At 42.7% G+C, this 23,877-nt stretch overlaps 1 protein-coding gene across 1 annotated transcript; it reads right to left on the reverse strand.

Annotated features, from left to right (window-relative positions):
- Positions 1-1,635: 1,635 nt before the first annotated feature.
- Positions 1,636-23,373, reverse strand: SQLE (squalene epoxidase). Its single transcript, XM_037501868.2, has 11 exons — positions 23,024-23,373; positions 19,959-20,211; positions 14,410-14,590; positions 13,619-13,715; positions 12,254-12,367; positions 12,002-12,173; positions 10,258-10,353; positions 6,539-6,681; positions 6,094-6,190; positions 3,409-3,496; positions 1,636-2,162 (listed from the first exon to the last, which is right to left on the reverse strand). The coding sequence occupies exons 1-11, from the start codon at positions 23,309-23,311 to the stop codon at positions 1,970-1,972; spliced, it is 1,722 nt and encodes a 573-aa protein (XP_037357765.1). The 5' UTR covers positions 23,312-23,373; the 3' UTR covers positions 1,636-1,969.
- Positions 23,374-23,877: the final 504 nt, after the last annotated feature.

The following is a 23,877-nucleotide window of genomic DNA, read 5'->3' on the forward strand; positions in this document are numbered from 1 at the left end:
GGACACACCCCGACAGGCTGGCAGGTACATGGTAATGGCACTCAGCACATGTAGGGACATGGAATCCATGGAACGTGAACCAGTTCTGTGGTGCCTGAGGTTGAGCAACCACTTCTGAGCCCAGATATTTTGGGGGTTTCCCAGGATCCCTTCGCCGAACTCCCTAATTATAGCTGCTGCTTTCTCAGCAATGGGTGGTGGTGCACAAGCACAATGTTAGCCCTGTAAGACCTCCCCGCCCCACCCCCGCAAATGGCTTGGCCATTAGCTTTTCCCTCCCCCACCTCCAAATCCTAAATCACTTCTGCATGAAAATTACCCCAAAAAGAGAGCTGCCATTCTATTTGTCTCTTGGATAAGAACAAGATGTTTTAGCCCCATCCATGTAACACAATCAAGGCCCCAGGTGATAGCCACGACCTCCTCTGGAGGGGAGAGGACATGCAGAGTCATTACAAACTAGAATGTGAAACGTGCCATCAAGTGGCAAGGAAAGCAGGTTCCGAGGCAGTGTAAATCCCGGTTCTGCCACCACACTTTGTCCTAACAACCTGTTGGCATCTTCGGTGAAGTCAGGCCTAAATGACTTCTCAATTTCCTTAATTTTCTGATTTTATGACATTTCTTTTGTCAGAGATCTCAAATCCTAAAATACTGAAGGGATTTTAAAAGCACCTGGTCAGGAGAGGGAAGGAGGCCCATCTGGATGAGGCCCAGGTAGAATTTTAAAAGTAGATTGTTGCCAGGCATGTAAGGAAAGGGAAATCTCACCCTCTGGTGAGGCTGGTACATGGGAAATTAGCTAGTGCGTCCATGGTCATCCCACATTCACAGCTCAGTAATAGCTTAGTTTCCATTTGTAGCAAGGTAACAGTAACTGCCTGAGGTAGACGACTTAGCTCTCAGTGAAAATGGCCCCACAGAAAGCCAGCTGCTATTAAAAAGGCCAGATCTAAAAAACTGAGTTTTTAGCCAGAAAATAGAAGCAGGGGGTAAATTACAGGGAAAAATCTTGAGCCTCAATTCAAAGGAGTCCATCCACCCTGTCAGTTAAAATAAGGCAAAGTGACTCCACAGCTGATTCCACTAGTGTTCTGGTTAGTGCAAGTGTTTCTCAACTGATAGAAGCTGAGGAAGAAATCATCACTGTAAAAGCTTTTTAAGTCATTTTAGCTGTAAGCCTTAGAATCTGAAGTAGTTACAATTGTGATATTTGGGGATTTACTAAAGTTTCCTGATCCCCTTCTAAATGTCCCTATCTCTTCAAATATACTATACACTCAGTAAATTCTAACTGATGTTACAATACTGTGTCAGTACAAGTGCCTACCTGTTCACTCACTGATTCCTGGGCTAACACTAGCCTGGCTTATTAGTATAAGTGGAACTTACAAAACCGTTGGTTGCTTTCTTGTGTGAATATAGTATTTTCAAAGAACTCCAAAAAGAAACATGTCAAATTGCCTCACTGGATAAATGAGGAAAATAAGGCCCAGGAATGTTAAGGCATCTTCCCCAAAGTCGGTCATTTGACAGAAGAACTTCTCTCTCCATTTTTCTATCCCGCTTGGGTTTTCTTTTCCATTATGGCGAAGCTTTGTAAAGAAGACCATAAGAAACAAAAAGACAAGTGTGTTCTTCATTTTATTTGCATATACCACGACTCACCCCAAATAATGAATTAAAAAAAAAAAAAAACCCACAAACCTGCACTTCCTCAGTGTTAGCACGAATTTATGGAAACAATCATTTCTTTTAAATATCTACTGATTTTACCCTTCATTTTAAAATTGTAAATCAAAGTATATATTTACATGTTTATATACAAAAAACTTCAAAAACAATCCCAATCTTGGTCCCAGAGTTTCCACTTTGGAAGTGGTATATTACTACGCTATACACATCCTCTTCCAAAAGTCTCCTAGGACCCTGTGAGTTCCAAATATTCAGAAATGGTTCCCCGTTAAGATTAATGATTCAAGTGCTTAATTTCTGAGTAAATCAGAGGAAATATTACAGAACACGCTCTGTAGAACACAGCACCACTACTGATAATGGCTCGAGGTTTTGTAATCCAAGGTTCAGATTTAAAGCAAAAATATGTGGCGTAGAATGCAACACCAAAGAAATGTCCAATTAAAACCAGCGGGTTAGGAGACAGTCTGTAACAGGGGAAAAAAACAAAAGCATATGTAAGTCAGAGGCAGAAATTTCTGCTCACAAAAAGGTTTCAATTATGTATCATCTATAAAAGCTAAGCATGCGCATTACATTTTGGAGGATTTTTCTGTGAGTCTGATGGCAGAGACAGACAAAAAAATTATTTTATAAGGAACTATTTAGAATACCCCTATCAGAGAAGATAGTAACTCCTCTTAGCCTAATTTACATACAGTGTATGTTTTTAGCTCTTTCAGTGACCTTGAGATGCCGGTTGACCCGGATGGCCACAGGGCAGTCTAGGGTTTTCAAAAGGTGATAGGATTGATATTCAGAGTATAAATGAATGAAAAAAGACATCAAATATTTCACTTTCCAGCTTTTTCAATAGTAAGTCTACACGTCTGCACCATCAAAAATAGTACTAGTTTTTTAAGCGTCTGCATTTTAATCAAATTTTAAATAAATTTGATTATCTATGACTCTTCGGAGGTTAGAACGTGTGGATATAGCCACAGGAAAAAAGCAAGTTTCCATTTCAGTCAAGGCTCTCAGCCTCATTCACCACCAACTTCTAATCAATGCCGTTTCCCAGAAGTAAAACACAGGACTAAATAATGCTGTCTCTCTTCATTTCTCTGGGCAACCTTCTGATGGGAATACTTATGGTGTAGGGTAAGGAAAAATGTCAGGCTTTTCTGCCCTCCCGCCATCAGGATAGATGATGGATCCTTGCGGTCCTGAATGCATGCCTGATGGCGGGCACCTGGAGTAGGGTGTGGGCATAGGTGTGCTTTTTAAGGGCAGCATCACGGGGATGCCAGCAGAAGTCGAGAACGAATAGAAGCAGAGAGAGAAGCAAAGAAGCAGAAGCAGAGATCATCACCAGAGAGCCCAGATAGAGTGAAGACTTGCTGGGGGCTGGGAGGACTGCCAGCCTCCCGCCCCACCCCCCGCCCCAGCCTGCTGTGTACCGGGTAAATCCCGATAAAAGACCTGCAAAAGCCACTGAGGACTCTGACTCCTCCTTTACCCGGTCTGCATGGGATCCTAGAAAACCTGCCCTGTGTCCATTCCTGCCTCTACACTGAAAAGCCACCTTCACCGTCTGCTCGGATCATAGAGATCCTGCTCCATGTCCTCCTGCCGTCACATATGGGTAATAAAATGTCAGATGTAATTCATAACCTGAATAGTCCTAAGACAATCTAGAATATCTATTTCCTCTGTATTATCAGACCAACTTACACAGAAAGCAGCCCCACAGGACCAGCAACACAGTTTCCGCCGAGTTTGAAATAGTAAAAACACGCTTTTCTTAGTTGATGCAGGGAATCTGAAACAAAATTTAAAAATTACTCTCAGTGAAAATACTCACACATTCATGTCAGCATTAATGACACAGCAGGGGAAAATAAAGCTGTAACAAGGACGAGACCATACAATTTTTACTAAAAACCTGGCCCTGACTTTCAAAAACCCAAATTTCTCTTAAATTCCGTAACCAACATTATGGATAATAATGTAAGTGTGAATAAAATTTTTTCAATTAGTAAATAGTTACTATACCAAAAATGTAGGTCTTGGAAGTTATTTAAAAGCTATTTCCTTGATTATGTTGTAAATTCAATAAACAATGCAAAACATTCTGTCAACTCTTTTGTTATAAAATTATAATTCTGGAAATCAAAATTCCAGTCTCTAAGATGCCCAACCCATATTTCCCAGCAGTCAAATTATCAAGTAAAAAGAGCTGTAAAATAGCAAATAATACTGCCTATAACTGTATAGTTTTTTATACCTCTCAGAGTAACTCATTAAACCCTCAAAACATAGCAAAACTGGTGAATAACTTTTTAATTTAATTTTTAATTTTTTATATTTTTTACATCATTTTTCATTTTTGCACAATGTCTGCATTTTCATTTTGGTTATAGTCCCCATACAATTCCCACCACCCTTGTTTTAATAGCTTTAAAGCAAAGTTCTTAGGTATGCCTAGAATACTCTTTACAAAAGATAAAAAAAAAAGGATGCAGTAGGTAAACTTATTCCAATAAAGCTATTTCCACCTCTAATCTTTCATAGCTTTTCTTATGCTATTTTGTTAGCAAATTCAAAATCATAATGTAAGAAGCCTAAATGCTTAGAAAAACCCAAAACTTAGTTCTTTGCTTGTTATATGCCCAACCAGTCACTTTTACTTCATACCAATTATTGAGAGATTTGATTGGCAAAGGACAATGAGCTGTTATTTCTTCTAACAAGAATGATGGCCACTGAAGCTACAGAAGCAGGTGTGATGTATCACCCTTTGTGACCCCATCACCAAAGCATAGATCATCTGGCCGGGTGGAAAAATAGCAAATGTCTGAAGTGAGGAAAATTGCCTTATATTTATTTGTGAAAACCTAAAGTTTCATTCCTCTACCATGAACTTATTTTTACATTGCTCAGTTGACTTTTCTTCCATTTCAAAAACTAAGTCATGTTTTCCTTAATATAGTGATTTACTGTCACCGCTTTACAAAATATGAAAACAAAAACAAAAGCGTGGAAATATTTCAGCTGAGGAGAAGATGGATGCATTCTGCTATCTGTGCACTTTACCAGAGATAAAATCTTAATTGATGGGCCTTCCTGGTGGCACAAGGGGTTAAGTCTCAGCACTATCAAGCTATCTGGAGCCACTGCAGCATGAGTTCGATCCAGGCCACAGAGCTGACCCACATGGTGCAGCAGACCTCTCCTGTCTCACCTGCTGTTCACCTCAGCAGTGTATTTCAGTCAATCCGCCTGTTCTGCTCCCCACTCTGTCTGGTGAATCCTCTCACACCACCCCCTGACCCTGCCGCACCTCTGCCCTACACCCCAGCTCTTGGATACATAAATAAATCTTTTTATTTTTTTTTTTTTTAAAGATTTAGTTATTTATTCGTACAAGAGCTGGGGTACAGGCCAGAGGTGTGGGAAATGAGAGGATTCACTAGAGACAGAGTGGGGAACCGAACAGGCAGATGTACTGAAATACACTGCTGAGGGGAGCAGCGGGCGAGGCAGGAGAGGTCTGCTGCACCATGTGGGTAGCTCCCTGGCCAGGGATCGAACTCACACTGCAGCAGCTGCAGACAGCTTCACAGCACTGCACTCAACCCCTTGTGCCACCAGGGAGGCCCCATAAATTAATCTCTTTAAAAATAGATAAATAAAATCTTAATTGATAAGATGCTCATATTCACTTTATAAAATACTCTGATAAGAAACTGAAGTAAGAATTCAAAAAGAGAAAGATCAGTAATTATATTGCCTTTTAAATTCAAGATCAGAAAAATCCTCCATCACAATCTTAAGTATTTGGAGATATGCATGTTCTGACTGGAAAGAGAAATTTAAAATAACGACACATTTTGAGGTACTGCTATTAGGTTTTTCTAAGGGAAGACAACAACACACAAAGTGATGGATCTATAATGACTAGAAGCTAAAAGTCTTGCTAAAGGATGGCGTTAAGAAAACAAAACTATGAACTTGGGAGTTGGCAAATCAGGAAACATTTCCATTTGGCCTAATGACTGATGTTTGTAATTAAGTTTCCTTCCTGTGCTAAAAATCAATAATTCAGTACTGTTCATTAAAAAATAAATATCTCGGGCCTCCCTGGTGGCCCAAGGGGTTAAGCACTGAGCTATGAAGCAATCCGCAGCCTCTGCAGCACGAATTCGATTCCCGGCCGGCCAAGGAGCAGCCCACATGATGCAGCAGACCTCTCCTGGCTCACCCGCAGCCCCCCTCAGCAGTGTATTTCATTCAATCCACCTGTTCTGTTCCCCACTCTGTCTCTGCTGACCTCTCACCCCCTGCACCCTGGTCTATACCTCAGCTCTTGTACGCATAAATAAATTTAATAAATAAATAAATAAACAAATATCTCACCATCTCTGGCAGAAAATAATTCATAAAGAGCCTGAGCAAGGACATTCACAACAAAGGAATGAGATGTTTTTCTTGCCCAATAGAATGATTTTTTGGCCTAAAAAAGAAAAAAAAAAATCACATTATATGGTTTGGAATTAACTACATATAATTATGGTTTATGTTTATCATTTACACACACACACAGATACACACACACAGTATCTCCAGAGCTACATTTACATCACTATGAACAAAGTGGCCCATGTAATCAGTGTTAGTGAAATTAAGAAATTCTGTAAGATTCATAGGTTGCACAAGTCAGATTCTGTAAACCTGAGCAAGACTATTTCAGAGTCATGTCCACGGATAGCTGCGGACATCCCCCAAAATGTCCCATTCCTCTTTAGTCCCAGAAAGAAAGCTATTTTCAGCCATTTTTGTCAAAGAATAATAAATACCTTACCTGCAAAACAGCTGCATCATCATAAAGGTCAGGAATACCCATTAGCAATGTTCTCCATAGTTTTATATCTTTAAAAACAACAGTCATTCCTCCTCCGGTAAGAGGGTGCCTCATATTGTATGCATCTCCCAGGAGGAGGACACCTATAAAGAGAAGAACTTCGAACTTAAATTATGACATCATCTCAGAATAGCCCTTCAGACCAAAAAAAAAAAAAACAACACCGATATGCAAAAATAAACAGCTGATAAAGAATATGAAACCACATGAACAATCATGACTAAAATTTGTCGAGTTAAACATCCAAGAGTTGGTAGAGTTCATATTTACTGGGTACCTCATATACGCTAGGTACTGGGCTATAGTGAACAAGCACAGGATGAAACGCACATGTAACTCTACATTTAGGTCAAAGAATGCCAAAATATTTACAAGGCCTCTGTCATAGAAAAAGGAAAACAATCTATAGGCATCCAGGCATAAAAAGCGCGTCTTCTGCAAGGGAAAGGAAAAAAAAAAATCAGGCAGTCTTTGCCATTTTCACAGCAGGATCCGCTGCGGGATTCTGAAGGGAAAGTCAACACGGTTCTAAGGGAGAGAAAGCAGCTTTAGGAGGATTACTCTACCCAGCGTGCTGGAGTTCAAATTGAAAGGCGACAGGCAGATACTCCAAAACCAACACATTAACTTAAGAGATCAGCCTTGATGAATCTTATCTGAAGATCAGCCCCTTAAATCAAAACTGCAGGAACAGAAAGCTCTGCAGTGTCACCCGGGGCCACCTCCCATCTGAGCTGCCCGACCCTCAGATTCTGGGTCTGCAGCTTTCTGGTTATTGACCTGTGACTTGCAGTGATACTGAAACAAAGCATTTATTTACTTCTGTCGGTGAAAGGAAACCCTTGATAACAGTGTTACAGTAGCAGAAGGATAATTTTTTTTTTCTGTAATGGTCATAATATACTGCCATTTATAACTAATTATAGTATGTATTAATTTTAAAAAGGCAGCTTCTAAATATTAATTCAAAAATTTTATGTAGCATTCTACGACCTTCACTAAAAAGAACACAAACTATAACCAGCTTTTATGCCACCAACTAGGGTATGTTCCCACAGTATGCTGTTTATATCAGTTTGACATTGGCTTTATTCTGCTGTGCAACACAGTACAATTTACACCACTGGTAGTTTTTCATGCACGTTTTTACCAGTACAAAATACAATCTGCGTTAAGTGCAGGAGCCAGAGCATGGCAGCCCCTATCCAAAGCGCTCATCGGAGCGCCACACGCAAGCTGCCAGCGGTGTCCCACATGCCAACCAGCACTTCATACGCAGAATGTCCAAACATGAACTCCTACACTTCCTGAACTTACACCCTTTCCCCGGTATTTCCAATACAGCAAACATCTAGCAAAATCATCTAAGCCTGAATCCTGGAATCCATCGAGAGGCCCCACAGTGCCTTACTACTATATCCAATAAATCACTGAGTTTCATGCTAGATAGTACTCAAATTGATCATCTACTTTTCTTTTCTATTGCCACAGTCCGAGTTTGGGCCTTTCACCGTCACTCACATGGAATAATCGAATAGCTTTATTTTAGACTTTTGTCTGGACTGTCCTCCGAACCATCCTCCACAATACATGAGTAGTATCTCTGGGAATCTAAACATGCCACTACCCTGCTTAAAAAAGTTTTCAATGACCTATTAAAACTACTGAGTTTTGCAAGTTTTCAATATACAAATTAACTATGCAAAACCAACTTTTCTACATTTTCGGGTTCAATGAATAACTGAACAGAAGAAATGTAAGTAAATTCACACTTTGGAAACTACAAGATATTACTGAAAGAAGTCAGCTCTTGCATGTGCACTGATAATTGAATTTTGAGAGGCTGCCAAGACACTTCAGGGGAAAGAAGAACCTTTTTTCAACAAATGGAGTTGGGGCAACTGGATATCCACATGCAAGTTACATACCATGCTTACAATTTAACACAAGATGGCTCAATACTTAAATGTAATAACAAAAAGCATAAAATTCCTGGAAGAAAATACAGGAGTGGGCCTCCCCGGTGGCGCAGCGGTTGAGCGCTGGGTTGCGAAGCTGCCCGCGGCCTCTGCGGCACCGGTTCGATCCCCGGCTGCTCCCCGGCCACCGGAGGAGGGTCCCACATGGCGCGCAGACCTCTCCTGCCGCCCGCTGCTCCCCTCAGCAGTGTACTTCGGTCCTTCTGCCTGCTCTGCTCCCCGCTCTGGCTCTGGTGAATTCTCTCACCCTCCCGCGCTTCTGACTGTACCCAGTGCATGTATAAACAAAAACAAACAAACAAATAAATAAATCATAAATAAAAATACATGCCTCTTTAAAATAAAAATAAAAAAAAATAAAAAGAAAATACAGGAGTAAACCTTCACGATCTTGTATTGGATAAAGGCTTCTTAGATATGACATCACAAGCATCAGGGACAAAAGAGCAAAAAAAATAAACTGGACTTTGCAGAAATTAAAAACCTCAATTGGACACCATCCAGCCAGTGAAAAGACAATGCACAGAAAGGAAAATTTTTGCAAAACCTCTATCTGAGAAGGGTACTTACATCTAAGCAAATATAAAGATATATGGACTCAACAATAAAAAGTCTGTCAATTTGGCCCGTTAAAAAATGGACCAAGTCAGGGCAGACATTTCTACGTGAGGTACCACTGCACACCCACCAGGACGGCTAGGAGCAAAAAAAATACTAACAAATGTCAAAGGTGTGATGAAGTTACTAATGGGGCTATAGAACCAGGGGCAGATACTTTGGAAAGCAGTTCAGCAGTTCCTCAGAGTTAAACAGAATGACCCTAAAACCACCCAGCCATTTCACTCAGAGGTACTTACTCCAGAAAAGTGAAAAACGTATGTTCACACGAAAACTTGCACACATGTTCACAGCAACACCGTTCATAAAAACCAAAAGTGGAAAGAGCCCAAATGTCTATCCGCTGGTGAATGGACGATCAAAAGGTAGCCTATCCACACACAGCTATGCCTTGGCTATAGAAGCAGATGACTTTGCTTTGTCGATAAAATTAAAACTACTTCAATAAATATCTGAGCTTTGTTACCACTCCGACACCCACCCTATGCTCCAGCCGCAGGAATCAAGCCGAGTTCCCTGAAAGGGCCACTGTGCTCGGCCCCCCAGCCTTAGCCAACGTCCCAACCACTCAGCCACCCCCATCTCACAGGCACCCCGGGAATTCCCACTCATCCTCCAGCTTTCTCTCCCGCAGTGTCTTCCCTCTCTCCCTTCCCAGTTCACAAGCTCCCCACTCTCCAGTCATGCACACCATCTCTTCACACTGAGTCTGTGGTACCATGAGTGATGGACTATTATCACAGCATCAACCGTGTTTTGAAACTGTCTATATCCCCCCCACCCCGCACCCCACCCCGAAAGCTGCCTTCTCTACCTTGAGGACTATATTTAACTGCTGCATTGCTGACAACTAGTACAATCACTTACATACACTCAATACTAAAAACACCATAAGACGAAATTTTTATATTAATATAGTATTATGTAGCAGTGAACCCACCCTAACCAATACTCTGTCCCACTTATTAATCTCAGGAGTAAAAATTTAATCATGTGTCATGTGGAAAACTGAATTGGAGTATTTGGCATATCCTTTATAAACTCAATCCAATAAAGTAATACCTCGTTTGTTTATTGGTGAGGAAGGAAGGAAGCTTGCTGGCATAGGTCTCAAACGAGAATTCTGAAGGGCTTCTAGGAAGGTTTCTTTCAGGTGATCTGCAAGAAAATCCACCCCACTAAATTTCAAATTATGATTTTCTTATCAAGTATAAACAAATACTGAGTATAACCCTGCTATAACTGTCACATATATCCTTCGTGATAAATCAAGAACTCATTCATGTATTAACAAAATTGTTGATCTAGCCCCTAGTTACTCATGCTAAGGGATGACTAAGGAATCCAACAGAATTTGTAAAAGAATAATGTGACAGATGTACATAAAGCTGAATTAACAAAAAATTAGAGAAAAGAGCTAAGCAAATTCAGATGAGATGAAACGGAGAAAAATTACCCACATCTGTTCCAAATATTAACTAACAAGTATCATATCTAATATTTAATGCGCAATTTATTGCCACCACCATATTCTGGCAATAAAATAAAACTATAAAATGAAACTGAGATACTTGCCAATTTTAAAGTTTTGTGCTTCTACTAGTATAAGAAATAAATCTCCTTTTCATATAGTTCCTCAGGTGATCTGGAACTACAGGAGCAGAATCCCTGTGCTGAAACGCTTCCATTCCCACAAGGAGGAGAAGCCTAATACCCTAAAATTAATATAACTGCCCATGACCTCAGGGCAGTCTGCTTCACTTAGCTTCTGGATTGCAAAGAAAACAATCGATAGTAAAAGATAAAAATATATCCTTGACTATCCTTTTCCTAAATATCTGTAAACTCATTTTTCCATCTCAAAACTTCAAAAACTGTTGAGCTCAGTAACAAAGTATTAGGATGTTGAAAATGTAATTGAAAATCTAAATTGGTCTAAGTATACCTTCATTCCTGTTAATATTCTATTAGCTATTAAAGAGTGCTTTAGCTTATTTTAAAGAACTTGAAAATTATCACCATTTTAAACAAAAAGGACTCATACGAAGGACAGACTCCTATCACAATAATCATAGAATTAGGAAGCAGGGTTTCCATTCAATTTTATCAATAGTCTTACTTTTTTATATTTCTTTTTTATTTATCATTTCCCATTTTCAAAAAAAAAAAAAACCCAGAAAATAACTTCTATGAGTGATTTACCAAAATGTCTGAAACTTTATGAAATCTTTCTATATTCAACCCAAAACTAAAACAATCTTTAAAGTCCCTGACAGTTCTCACGTTCTGAGGGACGTAGGACTCAGACAGACCTGGTTTCAGTCTTGACTCTGCGGCTTACAGTTTATCCTTGGAGAAGCTAAGTAACCTTTCTGAATCTTAGTTCTCTCATTTGTAAAATGAGGATAATGATAATGTCTACCTCACAGAATGGCTTTATAAATCAAATGAGATTATGTTTGCAAAGCACCTTTTATACAGAAGTTCAATAAGTGGTAACTCATTTCTACAAAAACAAGCACAAGGAATCAAGTGATATTTCAAGGATTCAGAGACAGTATCTAGACATCTGGAATACCGCAGCATTTGAGAAACATCACATATGCCACTAGTAACAGTTATCCTGAAAAATATATTTTAATTATTAATATGAAAAAATATATTGAAATTAATTTTTCTAATTTGGAGATTGTTTTTAAAGTGCTAGTTTAAACTGTTCAGCTCCAGAGCATCTGATTGACTGGATGCTTTGTGAGATTTGCGTTCTTAACTCTAGATTACAATGGCGTGAAATCCTACTTCTTACCAGGTAATTGTGGGTAAATTTTCTCAGCCATGTATTCTCTTAAGTTCCTTGGCAATTCTCCTTGAATGTCAACAAGCACTCGAGTTTCATTAGATGAGATCTGGTAGATGAGAACTGGCCCCCAATCCGTTAAAACAAGTTCGGCGTGATTTGCTTTAAACTGTGGTGTATCCTAGGAAAAAAACAAATATTCTAATAACTTTTAAATTTCAAGATGCCCCTTTTTTTTTTCCAATTACATTTCTATAGTACCTTCATAAGCAAGCCAACAAAATGAGATGAAATCGAAACTTTACTGGAGATCAGGTTTTTCCTAAACTTGGAAAAAAGTCCATCTGCAACAATAGTCAGTGGAGCGTGGAGTTCCTACAACAAAAAATAGACACAGCCAAGTGGTTAAAAATACACAAGAAAAGGAACATTCTTTTAAAATGTGCATGAACAAATTTAAACATAGTATCAGATGAAACTATAGAAATGTGTGAAGATAATACCATTGAAGCAGCTGTTAGGTGTGGGTTTTAAGTTAGCACATGACCCACTTTTAGAGGCACTTTGTTCAAGTCCCTAAACTTGAACCTTCCCTCAGAGCTCTATTATCCAAATCATAGGGGATAGGTTACACGCTGATGAACAGGGGAAACAACTACAAAGCAACAATAGACCAAAGAAGACTAATCTCATTGTACATTCCAATGATTAGCCAGATTCTTTTATCCTAGGACTTTCTACCATCATGTAGTGCTTTCAATCAGTGGCTAGGACTTAGAATTTTTGTACACATGGACATATGTATTTGTATTACTTTGCATTTGTGCCCCCCTAGATTACAATCTGCAGGTGGGGTCACCCTGTAGAGCAGCCAAAAAGAATCAAGAGTCTACCCTTTGATTCTTTCTCTTATGAGACCAAGGCAAGCACATACCGGAAGCTATTTTATTCTGTGTTCCCAGCGATTCTCTTACCGTTGCCTTTCTGATTTAAGCCATTTTTTATTGTATCATAATCATTTATTTTATGTTGAATCCTTCCTTTATTCTACTTTCAGTTTATCTGCTTCTTTGCTGGTGTCTATTTCTCGTGTCAGATTTTAATTCTGCTAATATAGTGAGTGGTATTTGTTTCTGTGTTTTTTCTAACATGGCATTCAAGGTACTCTAAAGAACAATGTGCTGCAATCTGAAATCCATCCTACTGCAGAGGATTTAGCGAGAACTCAATCCATTTGATGAGTAGTAAACTGGTCAGCTTACTTTTTTTTTTTTAAAGATTTATTTATTTATTTATTTATTTATACAAGCACTGGGTACAGTCAGAAGCACGGGAGGGTGAGAGAATTCACCAGAGCCAGAGCGGGGAGCAGAGCAGGCAGAAGGACCGAAGCACACTGCTGAGGGGAGCAGCGGGCGGCAGGAGAGGTCTGCGCGCCAAGTGGGACCCTCCTCCGGTGGCCGGGGAGCAGCCGGGGATCGGACCGGCGCCACAGAGGCTGCGGGCAGCTTCGCAACCCAGCGCTCAACCGCTGCGCCACCGGGGAGGCCCACTTTTTTTTTTTTTTAAAGGAATAGGAGACAAAGGAGAAAAATCGCTTAGAAAAACCTAATTGATAGATCTCACCTTGAGGTCTCCAGTTTCTTTATCCTTGTACTGAACTCCCGAGATGGCATCATCTTCCTCTAACAGCTGAAGCACCGTGCCCTCAATAAACTTTGTGCTAAAAGATAAATAAATTCTATAGTAGCACATGAGACCAAATGGAAGGAATGACACATTCACACACAGGTGAGAAAACAGAATTGGAGTTTATCCACTAAACCTCACACAGTAGCTGTTTTGGTCAGAAGGATATACAATCTTTGTTATATTTTTGAGTACTTTTCCACTTTTCTACAATAAATATACATTCCATTTCCATAGAGATCAAATGCTTTCATTCTCTAGGGTAAATCCACTTACTTCTTCACTTAAGCTTTTGTCACTGACATGACAAACTTCCTCAGTTATAGTACATAAAGGCTAGAAGCGCGTATGCAAATAATGAAAAGAAGCAGATCCTGTCAGCTAAGTCCTTAGTAAAATCGGAACAGGGATTTTCCCAGGAAGCCCTGCGCCCTGACTTACAACAAGCATCATAACCACAAACATCAACACTCACAACAACTACATCCTCTCAGTTCCAATCCTTTGACTAAAGGAAAATTCATAATAGTTCTCTGTCATTCAAAGGAAAATTCTCTACGATCTTCTTCTGAAGTGCTAACATTCTTCTCACTTATGGCTTATTGCTATATAGTATCTATGTTCTAGACAATACCCAAACATTATGAACATTTATAAAACAGTATCTGCACAAAGGTCAATGTTAAATGTGTTTCTTCGACAATACATCTCTGAAGCTGGAGTCTTACTTGGGTTCTGCCATCGCTGCTTTCCGGAGACTCATGATGAATCTTCCATGATGGAAAGCTCTTCCACTCTGCACTTGATTGTTTTCTGACAGAGGAAAAGGAATCTGAACCTCTGATTTGCTATCCAGGTCATGAATTATGTAGCCATTTATAACATGGGCATCTATACCTTCCACTGTATCTGCAAACAATCCAGTAGAAAAACATCAATTTGTAATATGCCCAGAGTTATAGCAGGCACAAGGGGACGTGGAAGCATCAAAAGTGATGCCTCCTAAAAGCTATGATACCATTTGGAGAACCGGACATTAACAAAACTATTCCAGAAATCTTTTTTTTTTTTTTTTTTTTTTTTTTTTTAGATTTATTTATTTATTTATACAAGCACTGGGTACAGTCAGAAGCGTGGGAGGGTGAGAGAATTCACCAGAGCCAGAGCGGGGAGCAGAGCAGGCAGAAGGACCGAAGGACACTGCTGAGGGGAGCAGCGGGCGGCAGGAGAGGTCTGTGCGCCATGTGGGACTCTCCTCTGGTGGCCGGGGAGCAGCCGGGGATCGAACCGGCGCGGCAGAGGCCGCGGGCAGCTTCACAACCCAGCGCTCAACCGCTGCGCCACCGGGGAGGCCCTATTCCAGAAATCTTAATGCTTCTGGAAAATAACAGTCTTAGCAAATTTGTAATATTACCAAACATTAATATTGACATGATTTATGTATTAAAATCATGGGGAAAATGTTAAGAGTTTAATAATAGTGGGTGAAAAGTATATGGATGACTCATATTAAGCTATATGGAAATAGTGAACGTACCAGGAAAAATGATCAAAACTTGATTCAAAAAAAATCAGTGAAACAAAATTACAACAATAAGATATACACTATTATTATAGAAACAATAACCTATCAAAGTTGTGGGTGACAGGATGATAAAACTGATAAATTTATGTATCATTGATCATAGTAAAAATTTGTAACATTTAGAAAATAACCATAAAAATAGTTACACAAATCACAAAGAAGTTAGTCTCTTGATGTATCAATCTTAGTCTTAGAAATTCATTTAAGATATTCACTCTAAAGATAAAATTTTTAATTATGTATGATTTAAAGTTATATACAAAAATAAGTTCACGGTAGTTTTATCTCTAATGAAAAATTACTGAAAATACTAATTAATCTGAGTTAGAAAAGCAAATATGTTTATACTGAGTGAAAAAGTGGACTTTAGCATGTATAGTCACTAAATACATTAAAATATAGTAGATGAAATATGAAACAACTTTGTGATAAAAGAAAAACTTGATAGTAATTTTATCACACATCTATGCTAAGATCAAAATAAGTTTGATTTTAATGTTTCTATTCTTATTTTAAAGTCCAGTCAGGAACAAGCTGAATAACTGTCAGACCTCAAAATAAATTCAGTCTTTGGTATGGTTTCTAAAATATTACAGTTAAAATTCAGCCAGAGAAAACTACACAGATATCCTCAAAGCTGCCAATTGGGATCTCATGAAATTATCAATCTTTACTGACCTAAATGTCTGACGCCCACTAGTATTTCTGTAATGCTCTGTCCATCTACTCAGACAACTTGTCCTTCCTAACCTGTGACTCTGCTACCGAAGTGCCCTGCACGCCAGAGCTCACCGGCTCAGAACAGACAAAAGCCCAGGACCAGAGCAGCACTCTCCCTTGGGTGAAGCATCTAGCACAAGTCCGGCTACTATCGCTTGAAGCGTCTGTCTCTCTCTTTCACTGACGAAATCAAATCTGACAACCCTGGGCACCGGCCTTCCCCAGCAGGCAGGAGACGGCGCCTCCACCCTCGAGAGCTCTGCAGGCACCACCCCAGCCCCCAGCCCCCGTGGGGTCCCCGCGCCCCCAGCCCCGACCCCGACGCGGGGGCTTCCTCCGCATTAAAAACCACAGAAACGCTGACTAGAAAAAGGCAAGTTCAAAAACAAAACAACAAAATACCCAAACCAAAGCCTGCGCCTGCCGTAAACGCAAAGCATGCAAGGCCAGGACACAAGGCGCGCCCCGGGCCTCCGTCAGGGCCACACAGCCGGAGAAGCGGCCAGAGAAGCGCGAGGCCGCAGGGGCTGCGGGGCAGGAGAGGACACCCCGGTCCGGGGACCCCTGCCGCGCCCCGGACTCCCGGGGGCGGGCGCGGGCACAGGCGCGGGCAGCGGCGGGGAGGCCTGGGCTGCCCGCACTGGGCGGTGACCGCGGAGGGCCCCAGCACCACCCTCTGGCGCGCCGCGGAGGGCACCTGGGGAGGCGCCCCTCACCCCCGAGGGAGCCCCACATCTGCGCTGAGGGAAACGCCGCGCCCAGGCGCACCCGGCTCAGCAGGCGGAGGTCCGGGAGCGGGATGGATCGCGGGGCCACAGGGCGCCCCGCACCTGCCGCAGCTCCCCGGCCTGCAGCTGGGGCAGAACCAGCCCGATGATGGAACGGTTATAAAACTATAAAAAAGACCAAACGCGCGTTGGTGGCAATATGTGGTGTGACGTCTGAAGCTCAAACTGAGTCTTCAATATCTACCAATCAACCTTTATCTATACAGTTAAAGCATCAACCAGGTCAGGAATAACCGTCACGGAACACACACAAGGCTGAGCCCACGACTAGACCAGCGAAGGGCCTGGGGACAGCGGCCGGAGTCAACCCTCCATTCGGCGCCAGGGTCATCTGAATCATAATCTTCATGGGCAGTTTTTTTTTTTTCTTCATGGAACTGACAAAGTAATTCTAAATAATGTACAGAAAAGCAAAAAGGCACAGAAAGCCAAAATAGGCCTAAAGAAAGTAAAGTGGGGAGGAGGTTTCCCGAGATACTGAGCCTCAGTATGAAAAGGCAGAGCATTTAAATCATGACACGTGCATGTGAAGAGTTCTAGATACTAACCTTAAGCCACAGGGCGGTCAATTCCCCGATTACAAACCCACACGGAGTCTGTCTCTATTCTAAGTCCAAAACCCAAAAAAGGAATCATCCAAGTGTTTCCATCACCACGAGACTGGCGCTTTTATTCAACGATCTTCTCCCCTGTCCTCACACCCTCCCTCCTCTCGCTGCAGAAGCCAGGTTCTCCTCCCCCAAGGGATTTTTTCCACTTGCTACTACTTAGGCCTGGAAGCCTTTTTTCTCCAGACAGCCCCTTGGGCTCCTTCTGCGCCTCCCTCAGTTCTGAGCTCCCGCGTCATCTCCTCTGAAGACTTCCCTGCCCCAACAGCGCTATTTGCAATTACACAGGCCCTCAACTCTCCTCGCCCTTTTCTGATTCTTCTCGAAAGCCCCTGAAACCGTAACATGCTCTACATTTTATTATTTTTAATCGCCACCCTCCACACTACCCACCAGAATGTGTGCTCAGTGAGGGTTGGAATGTCTGTGTTTTGTTCACGACTATGATGACCGTAGGTAGCTTCAAGACCAGTTCCTGCAGCGTGCCAACGCCTATCCATGCCTTTTGTCACCTCCTCCTCTTGACCGTCAGCTTCTACCTCTACCTCTCTACTCTGTCATCTCCATCACCATACATGTCCCAGTACTGCACCTGTGCCTTGCGCTACTGCAATGCAGATGTCAAAATATTTAAATCTCCTACTCACTTCAGCTTTGCCTCCATGACTCGACTGCAACATCGTGTCAACCTCACCAGCAACCTCCCAGTTGCCAAATCCAATGGCCATTGCTCTACCCTCATGGACTTGACCCTTCAGAAAGCAAAGTATGACACACCTGCCCTTCCCTTTCCTTGATACACGCCCGCACCCTCTGACGAGAAACATCCTCCTTTCTTGGATTAAGTGACACCACGCCCTTCTGCCATTCTTCCTGCTCCTCTCAGGTTTCTGCAGGACTCCATTCTTTTACCCGATACTTAAGTAGCGGCTTCCTGTTTCCGTTTTTCCCTACACATTCTCTGCAAATGGTCTCAATCACTGCTGTGCTTTTTGAGTGCTCCAAAAATGCTGATATCTCTGAAACAAAGCCCGGTCCACCCAAACCATTCCTCTGCCCTCTAGATTCATATGCGCAGCTTAATATCTCCACTTGGTCATCTCGGCATGTCCCCCCAGTTCCCTCTAAGGCCTGCCCCTTTCCAGGTCTCCTTACCAGCCAGTGGCATCGCTCTACAGTTATTCCAAGCAAAACCTCAGAATCGTCTCCCACGCCTCCCTCTTCCTCACATCTCACTCCAGTCCTTTCAGTTATGCCACTTTCTTTCTCTGAATGTTATCCTGAATCTCTCCACTTGTCTCTATACCCTCTGCTTCCAGGCTCATCCAAGCCACCAGGATCTTGTCACTGGGACTCAGCAGTGAGTGCCTACATCAGCTCCTGCTTCCCACTGTTGCAGTCTTAACAGAGTCTACACATTCCCCGCGCTGTAATCACATATTCCTTTCAAATAGCATTCAACAAGTTGCAGAGTGTGACTCAGTGGTAAAGGGGGAAATGAATTTCGACTTGCTAATTATTTCAAATATTTAAAAAATAAAACAAACCAAATTTCAGTCAGGTTTATGTACGTGTGTATGTGCTAAGTCAGGATGTAAAATGTGTCTGGTATTCTGAGAGGGTGTCAAAAGCATTCAAGTCCCTTCACAGTTTCACAAGACCATGTCACACTCCTGGTCCAGAGTCTACAGTCCCACACAACCGCCCAACCTTAATCTCCAGCCACCCTTCTTTCCCCCCCACCCATACCTTATAGCTAGCTATACAGGTTCAGTCCCTTGGATAAAAATAGCAAACATACACTTAGTGCTTACTACATACCATGCACCGTTTGAATGCTTTGTGTATATGAGATCATTTAACCTTCACAATAGCCTATGAGGTAGAAGACTCTTAGCACGCCCATTTGACAGAAAAGGAAATGGATACACATGAGGTTAAGTAACTTTGCCAAGGTCATACAGCTTTTTAAATGCCTGAGCTGGTAACTCAAATCTAGTTCCAGAACGAATGCTCATAATTAGTATGCCATACCACCTACCGCACGTGCCAAGCAAGCTCTTTCTCAATTGTGTCACAGCCAGGGAATATTTTACACTCTGATCCTCAAGAGTAAACAGTTCATCTGTCCTGTTCACTGGTAGGAGAGCACCTCACACAAAGTACACAGTGAATAAACATTTCAAAATGAACAGTGTTGAAAAAGCATTGGTTTAACGGATGAATGATGCTTGAATAAAAGTTTTCATTGCAGGCACGTTAACATGTACTCTACATAGGAGAGTTCCCTTCACCTTTCATTCATTCTAGTTTTCCAGTCCGTCCTTAATTTTGACTCTTACAATTTTTTTACTACTTCTTCCTATCTCACCAAGTCTACTTTATATTTCCTCATATCACTAAGTGCTTACTTTGTCCTTTGCGCTCATTGGTATGCCAAATTGTTGGTAATCGAATATGGAAACTCTCATAAATGAAAATAACAAGGAGTATCTTTCTAACTGTCACAGAACAGTCTAAATAACAAGTGCTTTCTTATTACACCACACAATTCCTAAAAATCAATGCGGACCTACCTTCAAGACCAAGCTCTTTAAGGCCATGATAACCACCGGGCTGCAGAAATTCTCCAAGTATCCTGTCAGGCTCCTTTAAGTCTCTCTCAATTACTGTCACCTTCCTGCCATCTCTGGAAAGCACCGCTGCCAAAGCAGACCCAAGTACCCCAGATCCCACGATGATCACTTCTGGATCATGCTGAGAAGTAGTAGCTGTAGAGGCAGTGGATCCTATTAAGGCTGGTTCAGAAGTGCTAGGTCCTTTTCTGCACTGTTTACAAAAGAAGAATTATGTATCCGCATTTGTTCACCTCAAATCACACCACGAACACACTGGACAATTTTGCATCTTGGACAAAGCTACATCCTAAACATTATCAAACCAAATGAACTGTTGCATTTTAAAATCTGGATCATATATAAAAAAAACTAAAGATACCAAAATATTACTTAAAATGAATGATATCCCAATACAATTAAATATATATTCCATTTTCTAAATACATGTAGAAAATATTACATGTATATTTAGCATATTTAGAAATCTATAACAGCCCACATGTAAAAAATATTTATAACGTCCAAAATATTATCCTTAGAATGTAAAGTAACCGTTACCACAATAAAAAATGTAAAGAAAAAAATGTCTATAAGGTGCCTCAAAGATTGATTACAGGGAAAATCCTATCACTAGTTACTCAAGTCTTCAAATACGTGCATCCATGAGAACCTAGAACATGAAGTCAAATCAGAAATTGTATGTGATCTGTATCTCATGTATCTCATGGACACATACAACTTCTGATTTGACTTCATGCTCTAGGTTCTGCAAGAACCTTTGAGTATTCCCCGGAATTCACTTCCATTTCCTCCTTTTGGATTTTCAGGTGAAAATTCTACCTTCATCTAAAATCATGTTTATGTCACCAAGACTGTCAAATCCCAGTCACTGACCTATTAACTGGGGGTTATTGAACTCAACAAAACTGCGAAATAACAAAATCACTCATTCTGTACCTTGTGATGTAACCTGTTCGCAATTTTAGTTATTAACCTATAAAAACATATTTAATTTACTCCTTCATTTTTTCCCCATCCTGATACTCATGAAGAAAAAGCTGGTCTAATAGCTGGCCCTCCAATTTAGGAATAAGGACAAACATTAAACCTACCACTAGTTAGGCAAGGCAGTAAATACTTTACACCTCATCATCAGAAGACGAAAAGGTCCTCATTTGAGAGATTTATGCCCACTAAGAATGACAGTGCCTTTGGAGTTTTTCTAAAGAATAATTCAATGTTGTACTAAATACTTTTTTTCCTGGCACATGGAGTCACAAATGTGAATACATTTCAAATACAGAATTGCAAGGAACCACCTTCCTTGAGCTCCCTGACTTAATGATTAAAACCAAATGCCGTTTTGAAAGATCTCAGGTTTCACAGGGAGATGAAGCCTAAAATCCTTTAGAACTAACTTTATGATTGATTCTAACACTCATCTAGCCTTCCTTTACCACCATAACAAACTGGGAACTTGCACATTCCATTTTTTTATCTCTTAGAGAAAATTTCCATTTTGTCTTTCAAGAAGACAGTAGAATCTACTCTTCCCAATCAGTATTTCTTCATGGTCAGAACAATTGATTCTACTTAAATGATTGTTCTGAGAGCCTGTTTTGTCATCTTGGCCTTTTTTAAAAAAAAAAAGATTTATATATTAATGCATACAAGAACTAGAGTATAGGCTAGAGGTGCGGGGGGTGAGAGGATTCCCCAGAGAGAGTGGGGAGCAGAACAGGCAGACCCACTGAAATACAGCGCTGAGGGGAGCAGCAGCAGGAAAGGTCTGCTGCACCATGTGCCAGCAGGGTGTCAAACTCTCCTGCAGCAGTGGCTGGAGACAGTCTTTAACCCTGTGCCACCAGGGACACCCATTGGCCATTTTTTATTCGTTTTCCTTCACAAAATTTCCCTGCTAAACCAGAAGTGGTAAAAATTGCACACTGGACCTCTCCAGTGTAAATCTTGCTAATTACACTGCAGATACAGTAAAAGAGTATAGACCTCAAACCACTGGGAGTACATGGCTTCGTAGGCCATTCCCCTAACTCCAAATCATTATCGCCCCCACCTGCCCTGTCGCTATCAGTCTCCCAGCTGATATACCTCTTCCAATCTTGTAGCGCTACAACGAATGCTCCACAGAGCAATGGGAATACTTCTTAAAAAAGTAAAAATCAAATATTGCTACACGCTTAAAATCCTCTAGTGTTCCTGGGGGGGGGGGGGAAGCCCCAAACACCAATGGCAAACAGGCTCTAAATGTCCTGGTCTTAACAAGCCTGGCCCCACCCCTACCCACCCCAGCCCTCCACTAGGGTCTTTGCAGGGACAGTATCTCCACACACACTGGAAAGTCAGCCTCGGATGCAGAAACATGACTGAACTGTGGCCATAATTCACTTAAGACACCACTGCACTCGTTTACTCAAGGCTCCATTGATGTGGGAGAGAACAGGGCAAGCTGCCCAGCTTCAGCGTTGAACTTACTCTGCCAACCTCTCAAAGCCGGACTTACCTGCGGTTTTTCCCTTTTCCTTTCCAGGCACAAGCAGTCCTTACCCCAGGATTGAAATAATTTTCCTCATCACAGAAAGCGATTGTCCTTCCAAACGAAATTCTAACATTTCATTTCACCTTTCAAGATCCCATTCAGAGTCAGAATTAAATCACAGAGTCAGAATTAAATGAAGCAAAAGTTTCCCACCCTTCCTCAGAGCATGAAGGATGCAGCCAAGAAAGTCGGGAGTTGTAGGAACAGTAAACCGAATGGGAATTCCTACCAGGGGATCTGTTATTGGTGATGGGATTTGGAGTTCCCAGTGTCTTTGGCTTTGACCTGGGGTGGGGGTGGAGTCCACAAAGCCTATATGGAATTTGCTTTGGGACATCCTTTTCCCCCTAACAGATCGACATCGCGACCCCCTGCCCCGGGAAGGAGAAAGTACAATCTGTGTGACCCCCCCAATCCGAGTGTTTAAAACAAGACATTCACTCGTCCCACTCTGAACTCAACCTACCCTCCTAGATCCGAGCTGCTCCTTTTTCTCCGACCCCGGCGGGGACCGGGCCCACAAGAAGCCGATGAAAGGCAGCGCCGACAGGACCGCGGACACGGCGGGGCGGGCGCGGCGGGGCGGGCGGCGGGGGGGCGCCTGGCGGCGGCTGCGGCAGCGGTAGGACAGCACGAGGCCCAGCGACAGGAACAGCAGCGCGCACAGCAGCAGCTCCTTGTTGGCCAGGGTGACCAGGTCCCCGCATTTCTTATAAAAATAGGTGAAGGTGGCGATGCCCAGGAAGGTCCACATGGCTCGGTCTGCTCCGGCGGCGCCGGGTCCGGGCGGCGAGCCCTCGAGCCCCGCGGGCCTGGGGGCGTCCAGGGGGTCTCCCCGAGACGGGTCGCGGAGAGGGGCCGGCCGAGGGCCAGGGGCGGCCGTCGGGGGGGAAGCTCCCGCCGGCCGCGGCACGAGCCCGCGGGGGAGGAGGCGACGGCTCGGAAGGGGGCGAGTCGCGCGCGGCCGAGGGCGCGTCACGCAGTCGCCTCCCGCCGCGGCTCCGGGGTCCTCGCGCGGCTCCCCGGCGCTCCGTCCATGCCCCGCGGCCGGGGCGGGTGTCCTGGGGCCGTCGCGGGCGACGCTTCCTGCAGACGCCGCCGTCGGCTGCTCGCGGGGCCGCGGCTCCGCTCACCTGGCGCAGGCGCCCTTCGGGGGAGACGGGTCTGGGTATCGCCGCCCGCCGCGGCGCCCGCGCCTCCCGCCAGCGATGCCCGGGCGGGGCGGCGACGCCCGGGCCCACGCCCCGCCCGGCCTCCGGGGCCTCCTCCGGCGGGGCGCCCCGGGTTCGAGCCCGCGGCCGGGGCGGGGAGAGCGGGTCG

The sequence above is a fragment of the Talpa occidentalis genome, unplaced genomic scaffold (assembly GCF_014898055.3).
Source record: "Talpa occidentalis isolate TD23 unplaced genomic scaffold, MPIMG_talOcc4v2.1, whole genome shotgun sequence".
NCBI classification, from domain to species: Eukaryota; Metazoa; Chordata; class Mammalia; order Eulipotyphla; family Talpidae; genus Talpa; species Talpa occidentalis.